The 20,772-nt window shown below is 37.7% G+C and overlaps 1 protein-coding gene across 1 annotated transcript in view; it reads left to right on the forward strand.

The window, feature by feature from the left end:
• Positions 1-803: 803 nt before the first annotated feature.
• The window catches only part of ST6GALNAC3 (ST6 N-acetylgalactosaminide alpha-2,6-sialyltransferase 3), a gene marked incomplete at its 5' end in the record, with an annotated part of 71,568 nt that continues 51,599 nt past the window's right edge, over positions 804-20,772 (forward strand). Inside the window, one exon of the mRNA XM_080623467.1 lies at positions 804-1,162. Coding sequence (XP_080479593.1) covers positions 804-1,162 — 359 coding nt within the window. The remainder of the gene's footprint in view (positions 1,163-20,772) is intronic.

The raw sequence follows: 20,772 nt of genomic DNA on the forward strand, positions 1-20,772 counted from the left end.
ACAAAAGAACCAAAGGACATTTACTCTTTATACTCTGACAAATGGAACATTCGATAGGTCCCTATATCTCTGTTAGACAACTGTTTCTATTTTCAATTCTTACTGGAGAAAGAGTACCCTAGAATACGGTCAGGAAAGACTGTCTTCAGTTTGCCCAGCATTAAGTTCCTAGTTTATGTGTCACCATTCCACTTGCCTCTCATTTTCCATAGGTCATAACCGTTCTCTGGAGAGAATAACATATTCTTCTGTCTACAACTCCTTTCCAATTGCAGGATTTTCATACTGCTAGAGTTACATCCGATGTTTGACTTCTACCACAGATTTGGGAACTATTCATTCAGATGCCTCAATACCGTCAGTGTGTAGTTAAATTTCCAGCATTACTTTTTCTCTACTATTACTGACAACACCATGTTAAAAGAGAAGAATGCACTGATCTAAATATTGTTTTCTTATGCTTTCTTTCATTGTTTACTAGTGGGAAGAGTAAGATTTAGAGGAAAAAAAATAAAAAATCATTTTTCTGGTTGCTTTGCAAGATGGAGAACAAAGGAAAAGATTGAAACCACCTATTTCACTGAAAAGGATTGTGTTCAGAGCTCTGTAGTTGTAGGGGTTTCTACCAGCTCTATCACATGGGGATTGTTAGTGTTCTTAAAGAGAAACATTGCTATTGATCTGTTTTTCTTCTCAGTCTTCCTGTTGTACAGTGAAAGACTTGCTGTATATTTTTGTTTTCTTTCTTCCAGCCTTTACAACTTGACTGTGACCTTTGTGCCATTGTTTCAAACTCGGGACAGATGGCTGGCCAGAAGCTGGGAGCTGAGATAGACAAGTCCTCCTGCATTTGGAGGATGAACAATGCTCCCACAAAGGGCTATGAGGAGGATGTTGGGAAGAGGACAACTGTAAGAGTGGTCTCTCACACAAGTGTGCCTCTCCTCCTCAAGAATCCTGAGTACTTTTTCAAAGAAACCAACAACACTGTTTACGTGATCTGGGGACCTTTCCGAAACATGAGGAAGGATGGAAATGGCATTGTGTACAACATGCTGAAGAAAACTGTTGACAGCTACCCAACTGCCAAAATCTATGTGACAACAGAAAAGCGCATGAGTTACTGTGATGCAGTATTTAAGAAGGAGACAGGAAAAGACCGGTAAGTCCTAAAGACCAATTATTGTCCTAAAGAACAATTATAAGGTTTGACAAAAGATATGTGAGAGAAGTCTGTGCTGGATGCCACCTAGTAAATGAAACACAAGATATGTTTTTAATGGATTGTTATACGGTTTTGACTGTTACAAGTGCTTGATGAGGCAGCAGCTAGGTCCCATTTACCCCACCTACGCTACCTTCTGTTCTTTCCATTTCTGTTGGCTTGAGTCCCAAAATTATTGGATGTCTTCCTGAAACGTTTTCAAAGCTGTGTGTTGTTTTCAGCTCAATTTACTATTGATTAGATTGACATTTTATTTGAAGAGGATAATCCTACACAAACAACATTTCCAAATGCACAACCTCAGGATAATAACTCTGGATATTTTATTTTCTTCTCTGTTGAGATTCGCTGCAGCTTTTCTTCAAACACAAACCTCAGGTTTAGGCATTATTTCTGCTTCTTGGTGAAAATGGATTATCAGTGATACCGTAATAGATTTAAGTTTTTACCAGAATTATGCTGAAATTCTATTTTCCATGCCTGAGGACGCGTGTTTATGCTGCACGAATGGGGGCTGTAAGGAGAAGAAAGTGTGAGGGCCACTGTTTTGGCTACTATGTTCAAAGCAGAAATTGGATTTGTGGAATTAAGGGCACAAATTGTATAATCTTATAACCAAGCTGCAAAAATTCTGATCCTCTGTGTTTTGGCGTGGAAGAGCACCTGCCACAGACTCACTGGAGCTTAAGTAGGAAGGAGTTTCCAGCTTACTGCTGTGCCATAGTAATAATTTTGGAAATAGCATATCATGAATTTGCAGTTCTGAAGGACTGTGGCTATTCTGACCAAACTAAAAATACAGATATTTCTATATTTCTGTATTCACCAGCAGTTTAACTGGGTCCAAACTTTTGACTTAGCTTTGGAGTAGAAGAGCTTATTCTCTCTTCTTAGATTCACTTTGTTATTGAACTGTCAGAACTTGGTTAGAATTGAGTTTTCCTTTTTTAAAACTATTGAAACATAGGTAAGAACTTAGCCTGGAGGTGGTTCATCATGTATATATGTTGCTGCTGTGATTCTGGAGCTGGAATGAGCACCTATGTGTCATAAAGATGTCAAGGTTATCGTGGCTTCTTTAGTTTCACTGAACAAGCTGATGAACAGAGACTAATAGAAAAAATACAGAAGATCCATTCTTCAAAAAATGCCATCTAATAATCCAGGTCATCCACTTTACATATTAATCAAGCTAAATGTGATCACGGGTACATTATAGAATTGCTAAACATAAATTTGCTTATATTTAAGACTCTTCCATGTTAACAGTCAGTCATGTCAGAGTGACTTTACAATACTTTATCTAAATCCTTATTGTGAGGCCAGGCCTTGGTATATGCTTTCAAAAAATCTCACCATCCAATGTTAAAGTATCCTCATCTCCAGCCTAATCCACTCCTGTTCAACAAATTAACACATCTCAAGGTTTTGTTATTATGCAATTAACACAATACAAATGCTTCTTTTCATGTCAAAGGCAGATTGTGCTTCTATTCTCCCAGTGCTTATGAACACAGTTCTTAAGCAGCCTATTGTCAAAGTGGCCAAAGTTCTTTCTCCCTGATCCATTACAACTACGTTTCACATTGACAACAGCAGCAAATTTCCTGCTTCATGACCCACATCACATTATTATTATTATTATATATAAATTATATATAATTTATATAAATTATATATATTATGACCCACATCACATCATTATTATTATTATAGCACATGCCTCCCTTTAACACTGTGAGAAAAACCCCTATCATTTCTCACAGCGGCAATCAGATAACATCCTTGTATCTACTGCAAGTCTCATTTTTAGTTCTGCTTTTTGATGTCAAATATTAAGTGACGTTTTTAACATCATTTAGTAAACTTGACAGCCAGAAACAAGGGAAAGAATTTATTGTCACGAGCCAACACCTTCTCTATCACAAGAAAACATCCTGCAGTTCCCTACTAATCAGGGGACCTCAGTTTGGAAACTTTCATTTTCTGTAACATCTTCAATTCACAAGACCCATCTGCTGTTTCTAGGGAGAGTCAGTTTCTAGGGAGAGGCTGTTACAGGTATGTGGCGTTTGTGGAGGCAGTAAAGGGAGAGCAGGAGAGATTTGTGGGTTATGAAAATAGTTTCACGTGCTGTGCCAGACTATTATGATGCTCAGACTCAGATTCCTCAGCCAAATATTCCTGCAGTTCCTCAGAGAAACATCAACTCTTGCTTGCAATATTAGATGGAACAGAGGTCTGTTTCAACATGTTTCCAGCAAAAATTCTGGAAGGAAACCAAGTTCAATTCGTTTTAAAACGTACTGAGTGGTTTGTAACCACATCTATTTTAGTTTAATCTTAGAAAACTGTCCTTATGTACAATGTATGCTACTAATGTATAGTAAAATTGCAACAGATTTCCAGTCTGTCAAGCCTTTAATGAGCTTTCTATTTGCACTTTGTGATGTACCATCTTTTTAGGTAATTAGTGGGATTTCTGAGTAGATTCATCCTAGTGGTACTCAAGATTTAAGGATGTTAAGCAGCTAACAGGTATGTGCCACAGTCACTTCTCTACTTCATAAAAGCTCTGGTCCTGCATCACTGATGTGGGAGCTTCATCCCTAAGTTCACTGAGTGCAGGTTCAAAAAGCACAGCTTTCATATTGACAGATGATTTATCATTGGCTCATGGAAGAAGCAAGAATTGCCTTTAAATAGCTTCCAACAAACAAGTTTGTTTATTTTACAGTTTTTTAATTCTAGCATTTTTTAGTTCTACAGCAGTACAATGTGATGTGGTCTATCCACGCTGGAGAATTAACCTTGCATGCAGTGTTATGAATCTGGGGGACATATGTTCTTTCTGAGAGTCTTCATTAGCGAAGCATTTGAGTTCAAGGTGGTGAATGCTCATCCTCTTTGAATAATTGTTGTACATAAATAATAGTCATTACCAGGCATTCACAATTTTTCATTAATGCATTTTAGTTCGTACTTCCCTAGAGGGAGCATAAACCTGGCAGCATCTTCCTGTATTTCAGTAATGTTTTGGTATATGTATTGAGTCAAGTGAAAGGATTTAAGGAAACATTAGGTAATTACTAAATGTGGCATCTTTGTACGTCCCTCAATCCAGATAAGTGGTTCTAAAGCCATGTATATCTTTGCAAGCATTAGAAATATAATGCAATATGATACAACAACATTTAATTGGTAATAACAGGGAAAACTGTAGTCTTCATTAAAGCAGCAGAGCTAATTCTGGTCTGATAAAGTGCACTGAACAGCCCTAAATAGTTTTTAATTAGCTGGCACCAAAGCTGCACCACCCTTAGGGAGGGTAAAATTAATGAAAAGTAGCAGCAAATAGATCAATGCTACTGGATGTTATTGCCTTAGGTGAAGGTGATGAGGAAGAAAGGAGTGTCTTTTAAGGATCATTTAGAAAACAGTCTGTACTAAAAGTCACTTTCAAAGAGCAGTGATAAAATAAATCTGTGCTAATATCAGTGAAACAGTCTAATGCCATCCAGAGTGCAGACTCCAGTTGTGTTTATACTACAAACATCTCAAGCTTTCCACTCATCACTGGATGTTCCAGTAGTGCCTCAGTGACACAACTCTATATTCCCTCTTGGGGCTGGTGGTGTGATCAGATACTCCTGTCCCATCGCACACAGAGGACACTGAGCCCCAGCAAACAGCCAGTAACACATGCGCTGATACTGCTCAAAGCACGGATTAACTTAGTGTTTGTAGTCACTCTTCTTATAAATACCAAAAACAGCCTGCTGAGCTTTGCGAGGAGATGTATCCTCAGCTCCTAGAATTCCCATTAGGAGACATGATACAATGTTCTGCAACGCAGCCAGTTTGGTAGACAATTGCCTTTCTATACAGGCTGTCTTAACTCTAACAATACACTTCCTACACCCAAACAATTCAACTCAACAGCAATTTATCAAGATTGTTAGCCATACAAGCATGTCTACAAGAGACAGGTTCACTGACCCACATTTGCAGTCAGAGGCTGGTTTTGAAGAATTTTTGTTAATACCTTGGATCATCCCAAAGAAAGTAAATTGCTTTTGTGCTCCGTTTCCAGAAGTTCTTGGTTTCCTCTGTTCATGTCAGACGGTGCTATGTGCTGGGTTGTTAGAAAGCTGTGTTATCATTCAAGGCAGAAAGATGGATAGTTCTGATCACTGACTTCTGCATTCAAAACTTGGGGGTGTGCTCAACCTGCTATTTTACTTAGTTCTGCTCACTAATTATACATTATGTCGGTGCTATACAAGATCTATATTATATCTCTGTCATTTAGAGCTATCAAATTATATTCATCTAAATTTCAGATTGACACTGTTAGACAACTGCAGTCATCACAGCTTCACCTCAGCTAATATGTGATTTTTGATGTGTCTGACTAATCTACATGAAGTTTTAGTCTAGTAAAAATGTCATTGAAATGAATAAATGAAATTACATTCCCTGAGGCTCAAGTAGCTGCAACTTCTACTATTTGGTGATATTCTCTGTGAATTGAGGTAGTAAAGCTGTCAGTGGTCGACATGTCAGAGTTTTATGCCATATTTCTGATTGTTAACTTGAATGATATAGTAATGCTATTTTCAGTTTTGCACTTCCTTACGTATACATATTAGTTTCCTTATCAAGGCAATTCAGAGAAAATATAAAATCTTAGCTAGTGTTAGGTAATATTTTCAGAAAGCAGTTTTTTACTGGGAAGCAGTGAACACCGACACTGAATCTGGCTCAGATTTTGGGACTTGGAGGGTATTTCCCATCAGTGCTTTGTATCAACATGCTTTTTTTAAAAAAAAAAAAAAAAGTATATATGATATAATAAATATTTAAATTCTGGAAGATGAGTGAAAGTTTATTTCATTTTGAAAGGAACACGAGCAGAGTTAAGGGAAAATCAGCATCTTTAAATTACAGAACTTTTGGAAGAAGACAATGGAAAAACTGATTCAGAGTGACGTATAATGCCTTGTTAAATATGTCCTAACACTGTTAAGGCCAAAAATGAATTGTAGTTTACATTTTGATATAGCCTTTATCATGATGGTGTAGTGTTTGCTGCTGGACCAATATGGGCATCAAAAAGTTCTCAACTGCCTGTGAGCACCATAGCAAACCCCAAAATACGTGTTTCATATAGTGACCATTTTTCAGGTGCTTGATGGTGGATCTTTCTTGAACCATTGCTTGGCACTTCCATTCTTTCTTTTTATAAAGTAATTCCTTCAAAAAATGCTAATGGATTTGTCTGTCTTAATTCATAGAGGGTTTAAATAGTTTCATTGTTGGCTAAGACTGCTTTATTACCTGAAAAAACGAGGGTCTAAAGCGTGAAACCTTAATGAAATAAATAGATTTTTCATTATAAAACACTTAAACCCTCAACATCTATTGCTGTTTGTGGTCAATCACCAGACGGCTAACAACTGTTTCGGGGTTTATATTCACTCTTCCATTTCCTGGTAAAACACCAGTTGTTCCTGAGTGTCCTAGATTTATTCCCTGCAGCTCATTAGTAACTTCATTTATATCTCTTTATGAAGATTTTCCTAATTAAGATGAACATTTTTCTCTATTAGGCAGATGGAACCCAATAGAAGAAGTCCGTTTTTTACTAGCATGCCACTAAATGCTGTGCAAAGCACCAGCCCTTTTGTTAAAAAACACAGCTCCTACTATATTACACTAATTACTTAGTAAAGTGAAACTTTATTAAAAAATATCAATATTAGCTAATATTCTGTGATAAAACTGTGGCTGAATATAGATTGCTGTGGGCTCAGAGACCTATTGATTCTCTGGTGGTTGCTGACTTTAGCCATGAGGTTATTTCTTTTTACCTAATAATTTAAGTCAAGAAATACATAATCAGGATTTACTTTATCTTCATGCATTTTCACATCTTCCTTGAATTAATCCAGTATCTATTGCATTTAATTTATCACATCATCTTTAAGTGCCACTGAATCAATTTTCTGCTCCTGACAAATTTTGTGTTAAATCTTTATACAGTGTTTGGTACTGTCCTAATTACGTGCACACCTTTTCCCTCCAGTCCTTTAAATATTCTACAACTTTTATGGTCATGAGAGTATTGATGATACCTCTCATGAGCAATGCTGGGATTGCACATGTAGATGAGATTCTGCTTCAACATTTCTCGCATCTTTGAAAGGATTATGTAAATCAGTGACTCATATGCTAGCCATCCTGGTAGCACTGTGGATCACAGTGGTTCCAGTTTTGCTGCTGGTAGGGAAGATATATTATAGTTGCAAAGGCAAAAATCTTGGAGGGAAAAATTAGCAGAGGAATAGATTTTGATTTAAGCCTTTGGTGTTCATAGAAGCTTAATTGGATCATATTCTATAGTTCAATATTTTTGATTTTTCAGATCACAGTGCTTAAAGTAGACCTTGATTTTCCTAAATGAGCTTAAAACTCTAAAGGAACAGAATTAACTTTTAAAAAATCAAGATATTAATCTATTTCTGTAACTCAACCTTGCTGCCAGGTGAAACAGTTGTCTTTAAAAAACAGAGCCATTACAACTGAAGTCTTTGCTTCTCACCAGTTGTCATACAGCAATGCTTTCCTAAGGTATGTTAAGCGAATTAGAAAATAAGTGCGATGATGCTATTGCTTTCATATGATACCTGTTGGTTACTGATAACTGTGAGTTTTCTAATGGAAGCTCCCTAAAGAGCACTGAACTGTATTTCCAGTGTTGAGCAAAAGGCAACAGGCTGCAATCAAGCTGCATGAGATGCACTGGGAGATTTTCTGTTACAGAGTTCCTGCTCAAGTGAGGACAGCAGCTTTAGGAGATAGGGAATAAAACACTACAGTGATTTGTTGCTTCAGACGGAGAACAGTTTCTGCACATCTGTCCACCCACTAGCTAGCAAAACTTAGCAGGAAAGACTTTTATAAGAAAATGTGTTTGAGAACTAATTTCAAATATCTCACTGATCTTTTCTAAAGATTGCTTTCTCAAAGCTTTGAACAAGTAGGCAACACAGCAAAAGAAAAACTGTTTGAAAGTAGAAATAGTTTAGCTTGAACTGATGTCAGAGTATTTTACCTTAAAATGTAGAAAGATTAGTAAGCAAATACTGCACTAAAAATTTAATTGGTAAGAAATCAAGGCTGTGTAAGACCTCCTACACATAGGTGGGAGGAAAAATGGGGGAAAATGGTGAAATTTTGTGTCTCATTAAACTGATTTAAAACTCGGTGTTAACTAGGCACTTGCTTATGCACATCTTCAATATGTATTTTTGCTCATATAAAACCAAAACAGATGTTCTACTTTGTTTTATTATGTATCTGTTATCATGTGTCCCACATAAAGAATTCAGGCTGCAATTTCAGAACAGTGGAAATGTACAGATATATATATATATGTGTGCACATGGATTTATAATGGACGCTTTTGAAGGTAACTAGGATTCATAGCCGCACTTCTCAGAGAATTTGATGTGCTACTGGGATATGCTACAACTTGCACTTAGAAAACAATCGCTGATGGCGTCCTATGCAGTTCCCGTGATACTCAAATTCTCTGAGTTTTTAACAGTGAGGCAGTTATGCATTTAGAGAGTAACATACGCAAGAGCAGCATGTGTAATTCTCTGGCATTCACACCTTCAGGAGGTTTTAGAAGCTATAAGAGTCTGGAAAAACATCTAGAGCTGTGGGCATTTATTTTGAGTCCTGAGGAATGTCCTCAAATAATTTGTCTGATGTCTTGGATATTGATCAGCAGGTAGCTTAGTTTGGATATAAAGCAGAATATTTTTTTATACAGGTGTTCAAGGATTCAGCCATTCTATTTTCAATATTTTGTAAGCAAGTCTTGTTTGTAGTAGCATTCAGTACAGTTGGGATCACATATCAGAGACAGCACTCATCTCAGAACCTAAGCAGTGCTACACAGTACATTAGCATTCAGTAAACATATGCAACTGCTATAGAAGAAAAGGTTTCTAAATGCCGATATTTGTTCTTTGCAAGTTTGCTGTTATTATCCCATCCTGGTCTTCGGAGAGTTCTTTCTCTTTGTTTTTATGTTTAAAAGTCAGCCATCCCAGCAAGCATATCCTCTCTGTTGTAGCCATACTAGTTACAGAAGGGAGGTATGAACTCCCTCTCTAGTAACATCCTCTACATGACTCATTCAAACTTTCAAAGCATGGGATTTGCTGCAAAACTTTAAAAATTGCTGCAGGTGATGTCACTAGTGTAGAATAAGACACAGAGAAAGGAAAGAAAGTGAGAGCAGATGAAATCCTAAGAAACAAGCAGCATGCTTTGAACAATAAAAATAAAGATAAATGTCAGAAGTATGTGCTCTGTGTTCAGTTTGCTCTCCATGTGTTGTTTTGGAGTTTTCCTTGAAGTGCCTTCATTAGAGATGCTAGTGCTCCTGTCCCTGAAGAGCATCCCAAACATTTTCCGTAAGAACATTTCCTAAAATATTACAGATATCACTTAAGCCTCAAAATGCCTTTGTGAGGTAAGGAATATTTATCCTCTTTTTACAGCTTGACTTTCCTGAGAAAATGACACTGGAGGAAAGGCATTTCAATCTCTTAGTGCTAATTTTGGTTTGGAATGATCTGGAACTGCAAAATGAAACCAGTTGCTGTTGTTCTATAACCTGTTTTCAACCAAACATGGTAATGTTCCAGCACTTTCTTCCACGTTAAGTTAACAGTAGTCTCTTGACATTTTAAAATCAATCAAAATATAGGGGAAAGAAAATAATCCGAAGAGTATTTGCAAAGCAGTATTCCTCTGAAAGAAGAATTTTAGTTTCATTTTTTCAGTATTATTTGTTTCCCTACTCTGTGTCCCTCCATCTTCACTTTCTTTTCACACTTTCCTCCAGTCCGTTAAGAAATGTGACTAGCATTTTTCACGCGTAGTTTTTTCTTTTATCAAGGGAGAATTGTGTCTTTGCTGGAGCTTCGTGGTTGTGTTTTTTTGCTGTCTCATTCTGTGCCACTCTGATTTTGTATTAGTGATGACACTGTTGAAATATGTTTCATATTTGGAGTAGAAGAAAGCAGTGGTCCTTAACTCCTCCAGGCTTTTTTCATGGTCTTAAATTGCCTTTACCTCCTCTATCAAGAAAGCACAGTGTTCAGCAGAGCCAAATTTCAGCTCCACTGTACAGATCCTGCTGGGGACTCTCTGCTGCAGTGGCATCCCAGAGCCTTCTCACTCCTAGAGGTATTTTGGGTCTTGCTCATGCAGTGCCTTGCGGATATGAAACTTCATTTAACTTTATACAGGATATTTTCAGGATAATCTCAAGCTTTATGCATTGCTTAGACCTGTCTAAGCATTAGTGGCTTCTTGCCAAGTTACACTGTTTTGCTTGGTTATTAGAGAAAGGTGGTGATTGGGTGAGTAACTAAAGCCAGTTCATTGTTTATCAGTGGGAAACTGAGTATTTCAGGCAATATTTCTGGATATGGTTTAGAATGGTACTCAGGGATGATGTATTCAGGGAAGACTTAGTCCAGTCTCATGTCCAAGCTTCTAATTATGGATAATTTAAAAGTTTTCCTTGGTTTTGAAATAATAACCACTGGTTTCATATGTTTTCAATCAATTTCAGTATAGCAGCAGCAACAGCAGCTCCACATGTTTTCCTTAAACTTCTGTCTGTGTACTAGGAAAAGGACTAGCATATAATACAAACATTTTCCTCATTATTACTTTGGATTTTTCCCTGAGGCTATCATATTGATTTCAAAACCATGGTCATTATTATACTCAAATGGTGGCATTAATATATTGGTCTCTGAGGGTAGACTATAATAAAAAGTTTCAAAATAATTGCCCAGTAATATGAGAGGTGGAAGTATGCATAGTATTATATTACTTGTAATGTAACCATTAAAATAACAATTATGTGGTAATGAAAAGACTCATTATGCTTTAGTTTATCTTTACATAATGTTCATAGGTAATGAAAACAGGGAAGATTATATCTAATTACATTTTACAATATTATTGCACTTCCTCTGAGAGAACAATTTGCACAGAATTGTAGATTTCCACGCTTCAGTTAAGTTTGTGTCTATTCTCCATGAACTTCAAAATATGACTATTTTAATACTATTTCATTTTATTGTTACAAGTTTGGGGCTGGTTTTTTATTATCAAGGTGTATTTATAGTCTTCATAAAGAACATTCTTGAAATTAAATTATTAGAGATAGTCAAATCTTGCAACATGGCTGCAATGAACAAAACCGTAAAGATAATTTTAGGTTCTTCAGGTTTGATGTGTTAGAAAAATGAAGGTAGTTTGACACTGAGTCCATCAGTAGACGGACGTCAATAGACACCATCTCTCTTTAGGTGAATGAGAAATGTTTAAAGTATGTACTATCTATCTTCTGTGGCAATTTTGGTTTAGTTGTGTACAATTGAATTGCATTTCAGGCATATGAGCAGGTTCGTTTTCTATTGTATCCAGAGGTGGAACATGCAAGAACAAATGGAAAACCAGTGCTTTGACATGGATAGATTCTCTCATTTTGTGTGTTGGGATATTTAGCTCAAAGTTAAAAGTGCTTAGTTCAGGAATGCATAGATAGAGCTCCCAAATTATCTTAATGACAAGATCGTTAACCAGAATTTTGATATTTGTATATCCAGATCAGACTACACTGATTTTCAGATACAAGATTGTCCTTATGTTATCAATACTGTGCATATTTTCTAAATGTAATTGCATGGTTGAATGTTACCTTTAAATGCCAAACTCATGGAAGTGGGAGCTATATCATCTAATACATTTCACTCCAAAACAGAATTAAAAAATATGAATTAAGCAGTTATAAACTAGGCATTAAAAATACAATTGCATGGATTTTTCTAGGTAATATACTAAATGGCATCAATAGAAAATGTCTCCGGTCTAACAGTGTGATATTTAATTAATGTTAATTGTCTACATTTCAGAAACAAATGGCTTGATTTCTTTATTCAATGAATGAATGAATGACTTGGCCTTCTGCCATTCCTCCACTGTGCAGCATCATATTCCCTACACACCCAGGGAGTGCTCTAGAACTGACTGGGAGGTAAAGATGGTGACAGAAGAGGGTGAGCCACAGGTAGAGCTGGCAACCTCACTGCTGCCAGAAGTCCATGGCAGCCTGGCCTCCCCTCCAAGGAGGCAGAGAAACCTTTCCTGCCAAGGGAGGGGACTGGGGACTTCCACTTTCTACCACGTTTCCTGTTGTTCTTGCCCATAGCTGAGATGGCTGAGGCACCTCCAGGCTGCTGCAGAAGAGAGTAAGGTTGGAGGCCAGCTGAGTTACTTGGTGCATCCAGCTACAGGACTGTCTCCTTGTAGGTGTTTTTGCAAAGGTGGGGTTTAATTTTCTGTTCCAGTCAGCTGAATGGTGGGACAAATTTGTGAGCCACAGCGTACATTGTTGTATAGTGGTGTTTAGAGCATGGTTACTGTCTGAGCCTTTGTTTGGCTGACAGGAGAGCTCGGTACATACTAAGGTGCGCGTTGTCTGTGAGGCCTGACCCCAAGTAAGTCCTGAAGCATTTCCAACTTTTGTGCTTTTGGAAGAATCATCTCAGATCCTTCCCATCGCGGGCTGTTGCACTGTCACTGTAGTTCAGTCACAAATTCTTCTTTGTTCATGTTTCTCTGTAATGGGATGCTTGTTTTCATTTGGCACATTTCTTGCTTTCGTTCAGATATGTTTTTTCCTTCTCTGTCATTACTTTGCTGATATTTTCCACATTTTTCCTCTTTGATTTCCTGCTTCATTGTTTGTAACTATGTCATCTATATAGCTTTCTTCTTTCAACCTTTTGTCCCTTTATTGTGAAACATATTGGCTCAAACACACCTCCTGTTTCCAGCACAATCTCTTTTAAAACAGCTCACAGACTTGCAAGGTATCTGACGAAGATCAGCTCTGCTTTTTATACCCTTGCCCTTGCTCTTCCACGTGAATCCTGGAGCAGAACCCCTGAGAGTCTGATCTGGAATTGCAGATCCCAACTCAGTACATCCTGTACTTAAAACAAAAACAAAATATCACAGTGGGATGCAGAAGCTGTGCATGATTATTTATTGATGATTGTTGGTTACAGGAATTAAAGCAGCAGGGAGCTCAGATTTTGATCAGAAACCACGTGACTTTTCTGTGCAATTTTTATTGTAAAATGAGAACATAATATAAACCCATTGTGCTCATGCTGTTAAATGCTAAGCTCTGGCATGATCTGCTGTATGAACAATGTTCCCTGTTACACAAGTGTATAGCTCTGTATATGCAAGCCTTGGTAAAGGCTTGGAGCTGTTACATGGCGATTTATATGTATGTATATGTACTATCTATCATAAATGTTTCATGTTGGCTCACAAGTGTACCAACCATCCAGTACAGTGTGACTTCAGTGTGAAAAGCAAAGGGATCTAATATGTGACTGCCTGACTGGAGACAGGACAGCCTTTCTGTGAGCTTCCAGCGCAAGAGGTGTTCACAGGGAGACTCACTTCATGTGTTTCGTAGCATTAGCAATGAACAAGGTCCATGTGGTTTGTTTGGGCATTGTAAGTACTTGTCAATTCTGACAGTGAAAGGCAGCCAGACTGGCAGTAACTTTTAGATCCTTATGCACTACAGATATGATTTATTTGCTTTTAGTTTTTGTAACATCACCAACTGCTAAGGGAATTGATGTTTAATACGTTTCTAAATAAGTAAAACCAAAGTATAAATAAATAATGCTTAGTTTATTAGTCCAGGTGTTTTCAGCATCTCTGAAAGTGGTTTGATGACAGCCACCAGCACTAGCAGTGGAAAAAACCCCGATTTCTCAGCGATTATTATCACTATAATAAACCATAATTGAAATATTACAAAATTGATTCTTTTAAAAATTAATGTTGCATGAGTGAGTAGGCTCTGTGGCATTCAGATTTTTTCAGTGTTACTTGGAAGGAAAATGGCTTATTTTATTTCCTGGCAGAAAACTGCTGATTTTCAAACAATCACATTAGAGAAAACAGTCCCAGAGGTTTACAGGAGACAACAGACCTATGTCATTATGCTTTACCCTTTCCTGATGGGTTCGGAGAAGAGCCAGAAACAAAAGAAAGTTACATTCATTATTGTGAGAGCCTTGGGAAAATCTGTTTGGCCAAGCAATTTTGCATGAAACAAGCGAGGAAATATTTGACTGCAAAGAACATAAACTCCTTCCATCAATATGCAATTTTCTGGATCCATTTGTCCAAATGATTATTAAGAACAGTTTCTAAATTTGCAGTGCTTTACAATTTCAAAGGGCTGTGAAAGCATCAACTACTTAAATCGATGGAAGTGTTTTTTTAATAAATAAATTAAAAAAAGACCAAAGTCAGTTGTAAAACAGTTTAAAGTGCAAAATACTGAAAACAGCAGGAAATCTGGGGACCTGGAATAGCAATCATACCGTACCATCCGCCCCAATCAGGAAAGTGGAAACCACAAATTCATCTTTGATGATTTCCTGTAAATATGCCCTTTGAGGACAGATTGCCCTGCCCAATCTTGTGGAAAAAGCTCGGAGTTACATCTCTTCTCACCACAACATATGGATCTCAGCAAGCCCTGGTTCTCCATTCCTGAAGTCGTTCCTCAGGTGGAAAAGTCTGAGCAAAACCACAGAAATATTGTTGAAGAAATGCTGTTTAGCAGGCTGGTCACTTTTACTGGAAAACTGCTTTCTGAGGTTTTTTTTCCCTGGCCATTTCCTTCAGTAAGGTCTGCCCAGTTCTCCAGACCTTCTGCTATCCTAGTGGAAGTGTTTTTATTGATGTTTTCATTCACCTTGGAATGCCATGTCTCACATTTCCCTTGGATGCAATGCTATAAATACCTTTGATCCCCCTAAGTATGTAGCAGAGTGTGCTGAGGACTGAGGAAGACCACATCTGGGTCTCTCTCTGAGTGCCCCCAGCCACATACTCTGCAAAGGATTCATCTCTTTTGTGATTTTGCTAGCAGGAAGCTTGTTCAGTGCTTTGGGGGTGGCTAGTGCAGACATGGGCGTCTGGTCTTTCTTCCTCACTACCTCTTTGTAACACTTTGCCTCTTCTGATGTTGTGTTATTGGGTCTGAAGGTCTGGGATCTGGGCTGCAGCCAGCAGTGTTGCATCTTGGTAGCTCAGGATTTCCAGTCAGTGCCACATCCCACATTCATGAGAGACACAAATCAAAAAAGCCCAAGAAATTAAGGTTAGCTGTGGCTTATTCTTTTCTGTATATATCCTGAAGAGAACCCATGCTATTCCATTGTAAAGCTGATATCTATGCACAATTTCACATTGTCCAGATAGTTTGCAGTCTCTGAAGAAATTTGCTGTACTTGAATTTGCAGTAGACACATAATATACCACATTTCATATTTATGCTTTTACTTAATGACAACCTCCTACTGGCCTTATGAAACATTTTTTTAAAGAGAGGGACAGTTCCCTGGCCCATATTCCTTCCCAAGATTAAAGTCAGTGTTCTTCCTCCAGTTAAATTTCATTAATAACATTTAGCATTTCATAATGCATATAATCCACAGACTTTAAAGCACTGCAGGATGTTAAATCAACTTTAATTTCCCAATTTTCCTGATTGTAAAGCTCATGCAGGGAGTCATTTGTCAAGTTGTGCACAGGTATCATCTTGCAAGTCTATGGCAGAGTTATGAAGGTATCTTCCAGTCAGGGTTCCCAAATGGCTGCTGATGCACTGCCCTGACATTCACAGAGCACAAGAGTGTATTCTTGCTTATGTGAGTTCATGCTTACCTGGGAGGGAGTCCTGGGTGACCAAGTGATAATCAAATCCATATCAAGTATATTTTTGTAAACAGGCAGAAGTGGAACTTCCTAAGCAAATTCCCTAGAAATTGCTCATTTCTTCTGAATGACTACACCCAGCTCTTGTGCCTTGGTCTCTGTGCAAAGATGGGCTGTGTTGCTCAGCTGAGCCTTCTTTAAAGATCACACTTTGCAGGAGGGAGGGGTGATTATTAGATTTGGGAAGGAATTTTACAAGACATGTTGGAACACACTGCATCTGAGCACTCCTACTGCTTTCCAGCAGTCAGCACTGCCCATCAAAGAAAATTGCTAAACAGCTCTGCTACATCATTCTTCATTTGCATTAGAAATGGCTCTAAGCAATAACAGGATTAGAGCCAAAAAGTGCCAGCACTTTATAATTCATTTATTTGATTTAATATATAGAGGTACCTATTTGAAACAGCATTTACTTTTCTTGAGCTCATCATAAACCCCACTCTGAATGGAAGTGTTTAAGGTAATGATGACTCCGATTAATTCCCTTAGAACAGCATGACTGGAGTCAGATACACTACTTCTCTTTTCATTAGGCATTTCTGAACTGCTATGAGTGATCTTATAGCATGAGAGGAATGAAATTAGCTGAAGAATACCTGATGAAAATAGTCCACAATATGCTGCTGTTCTTACTCAACATGGTAGACTGTGAGCTCAGATGCCTTTGCAATGGCATCCAGATAGCTTTAATAGAACCTGGTGCAAACTTCCATTTTGGGAAAGGTAGGAAAGCTGTGCTTGCTTTGTGCTGCAGATTTCCTTCCACCTGCACTGTGAATTTAAGAGTGTTAAAGCTTTCTCAGCCAGCCGTTACCACCTTCTTCACCTCTCCTCACTGCCACCAAATCCCTGTGAATCCAAGCCTGCTCTGAACAGCAGATCTTTAATCTCATTTTCAACAATACATCCCCACCAAAGTCAGGAGGTCAGACATGGTGTTGCACTTTTGTTCACAAGACAGGATTGCTACATGGAATGTTGCATCGTCGGGAGCTGGTTTATCTTTTCAAAGTGAGGAAAATGTTTTAGTTCTAGGAGAAGTGAGAGCTGGCAGCTAAGTTTTCCTTGTGTTTTATTCCTGTCTACATTTTTTGATCATCAGTAACTACTGTTTATAATCAGTGGGCATGGCACAAATATAGAGAAAAACATTTTCCAGAGCACCTCCTTGACCAGATAGCCTTTATTACATCTGAAAATGAAACAGGTCCTGACTAATTTAGGCATTTTCTTTGGTTTTTTTTCACTGAAGTTACATGGAATTCCCACGAAATATCTAGAAAGCAGAATTAGGAACACTACTGTAGGATGTTTTCATTAGTTGAAGAAGCAGAGATTTCCTGGTAACATTTGTTTAAATCCCTTGTGCTGTTTTTCCTAAACATGATTATGAAGATCTGCATGATTGCTGATGTTGCAGGTACCTTAGTATTATAAAATGCCACAAGTAAAAAAGATAAAAAGATAAACATAAAAGATGGATATGCTGGGAATATACTGAAGATTAAGGCTTCTCAGTATATCCTGGCCACGTCTAAAAGTAATGTACTCCAATATTATAGCAGAATGATGCATTAAACTATCTAGCTACTATATTTTAAACAGACAACATCGTTTCTAATGTCTTGGTCTCTCTGCCCCTTCATTCCTTTCAGGCTATCACCAAGTGTGCTTTGAGAGGCATGATAATTTTGTGATGTGATCATTCTCTGCTATCTGCAGTTACAGACAACAGTTCATCTTGCACTCAATCAGCCATCTATTACTAATGACTTTCTGTCCCTATAAACTGGGATTAGATTTTTTATTTGCTTTGGCAAGTTGTGTCCTTCTCACACTCTGAAATTCCTCACTTTTGTGCAAATAGCTTGAATAATTTGAGTGCCCATAAAAGTGACAGAGAAATGTCACACACCAGAACCTCGTAAAACCTTCCTAGTTTTGCGAGTATCCTGTGACATTGCTGTCCCAGGCTTTGTCTTCTCTCTTGAGCAAAGATTACTTGTCCAACTAACATAAACTGGTCTTTTAATATGTACATGAAACACTGCCACAAACCGGTGAAACTATGAAGTTATACCAATTTGTCTAATCTAGATTTGACCTTAAGTTTCTGGGGTTAAAAACTGGTATAATAAACCAATGTAGAGGTTTATTGATGGTAATATTTTAAAACTTTCAAAGAAATCTGCAGCAACAATATATACAGCTGAGTCATTGCTTTTAAAGTGGAAGACTCCAAAGTGTAACTCTGTCTCTGGCGTGCAAAAGCCAGGAATTGAAAGGAGTGAGTAGGAAGGCAATATGAGAGAAAGAATCTCAGTTAAAAAACTTTCTGAGAAGATACTGTTTAAAGTCAAGGTTACAAAGTGCATGCTTTTCTACTGAGGCCCAGACCTGCGTTCAAATTAAAGGCTCACACAACAGTTGTGTCTGTGATGTCTAATATGCAGTAATTGATTCTTCTAATTCCTAGAGGAGCCCTCTCCATTTGAAGTACAATTGAACTTCGAATTACTTTACTGTTACAGTTCAAGAAGTTGTATCAGCCTAGCACTGAGTAGTACTCTGTGGGCTGCAGATACGTACAGAAAATTTAGACCCTTTTCACTTCTTATTTTCATGCCCTTCGGATGCTAAGTAGTCTGATCAGCAGCCTCTCCCACCTTGTACTTAAGAGATGCTTTCATCTTGTACGTGCATGGCAGCAGGAGAATTCAAAATGGTATGGTTTGCTTTCACTCAGACTAGATTATGGGTTGGTTTTTCTTTTCTACTTTCTCGTCTGATTCCTAAAAAATCACCTATAATCACCCATGTAATATCAAGGCTAATGCAATAGCCTGGTTTTCATTGTTGTTTTAATATATTTTCTGGAAAAAAGTAAGAATTCTGATGGAGCATTACCTTATCTATCGGAAGAAAATGTATTTATAAGCCTCTATATGGAAGATTATATGAAGATAAATTGTATCTCATCATGTGATGTGCACTGTTATGGATTATAGAAGTAGTGGCCTTACAACTGCCTTACAGAATTGTTTTTTAGCGTTATTAGAGGTCATAACTTTAGTTGCCAGTTCTATGAAAGATTCTGTCTGTAACTAACGAACTGTGTGCATCTGTATTTGCAATGACTGTCTTGATAGCTTCACATATCAGTTCAATAAAACTTCTTCCACTCAGGGGAGACATTTGGGCAGAATATCTCAGTGACATTCTTGCCATTCCCATTACCATCACTACACACTCAGTGCAATATATGTTTTAAAAATTGATTGAATGTGTATTTACAACATAGATCATGAAACATGTTTTTTTAATGGTGAGAAACTCCCAGTGATGCATTCTGTGATCTGTAACATCGATTTGAATTCTTTGATTTTACTGCTACAGCCTATAGTCATAAAACTTTTAGACCCTTAATGTCATAGGATGCAGCTTCTTGACACAGAATGCTAATGTAAAAGGAGATAGCTACTGCAGGCAAGAGCTCCCAATCCAGTGAATACCGAAGGCTTGCATTAAATGTAGCTGAGTGTGTGTTCTTAACATATTAAATATAAAATACAAAGAACTTCATTGAAATGACATAATGTTGATATATAAAGTCCCTGATGCAGGTAGACTTAGTGGGTCGCTTTGGCAATGTGAAGAACAGACATTTGGTTTAGGTAGTTCTTTCACCTCCTTTCAGGAAGGTTTTGGTAAGCATCTATTCTCCTGAAAGGGTTGTCTAAAGACAGGTAAAGCAAATTCTCTGTCCCTTCTCTTTTGACTAAAGAGAGTCTAGATGCCTGACCTAGACACATAACTCTTGATTAGCAAAGGATGGTGAGGTAAATAGTGTTTAAGTCTCTTCTGGTTATGTGTTGTTTCTTCTAATAGGTTTATACAGTCATTTAGCATGCTGCTGTACTTAGTTTAAGGTTTTGGTAAAGGCATGAAAGCGATGATGTCTTTCATGCTTTTAGTACAGGAGAAAGTTCATCTTCTATATCAAACTCTTTCTTGCCTAGTTGTCATCCTGGTTCTTAAAAATTAGTTATTTCTGGCAACATAAAACTGGGTTCGAAAATGAATTCCACCCTGGGACAGAGGAGAAAAATGACACTGGAAAGTGAGTGAGGTACCAAAAAAAGTATAATTTTGGCTAGACAGCTGGAGTGCCTTTTCCAAGTGTAGGAATGATGACTGTTAAGCATCTTTTGCATGGAAGTGATCATAGTGAACAGTATCAGGAAGCTTTTAACTCTTATACAGAAGTCCTTAAAACATCCTAGATGTATTAGAGTTCACTTGGATACAGAAAAGTCTTGGCATATCTCACTGCAGTGAGATTACTGTCCAAAGTTATCTGGAATCCTTCCAGTGCAAAAATTGAGTTTAGAAATGGCTGAAATTGCTTTGTTCTAGTTCTGTGGTGACTAATCTCAGCTGGGACATTCAAGGCAACACTACTGTGGACTTAAGCATGTGAGTATGGTTGGCAGTTGCAGTTGACTGCCTTTTCTTCTGAAATTCTCTCCTCCTGTTGGCACAATGACATTTGGTCTTCCCAGTTCTTAGAGCATTGGTTGGACACAGACTATTTTTCACTAAGTTTGCATTTTCTTTTTTAA

Source organism: Psittacula echo (genome assembly GCF_963264785.1).
Source record: "Psittacula echo genome assembly, chromosome: 7".
In the NCBI taxonomy this organism is placed as follows: Eukaryota; Metazoa; Chordata; class Aves; order Psittaciformes; family Psittacidae; genus Psittacula; species Psittacula echo.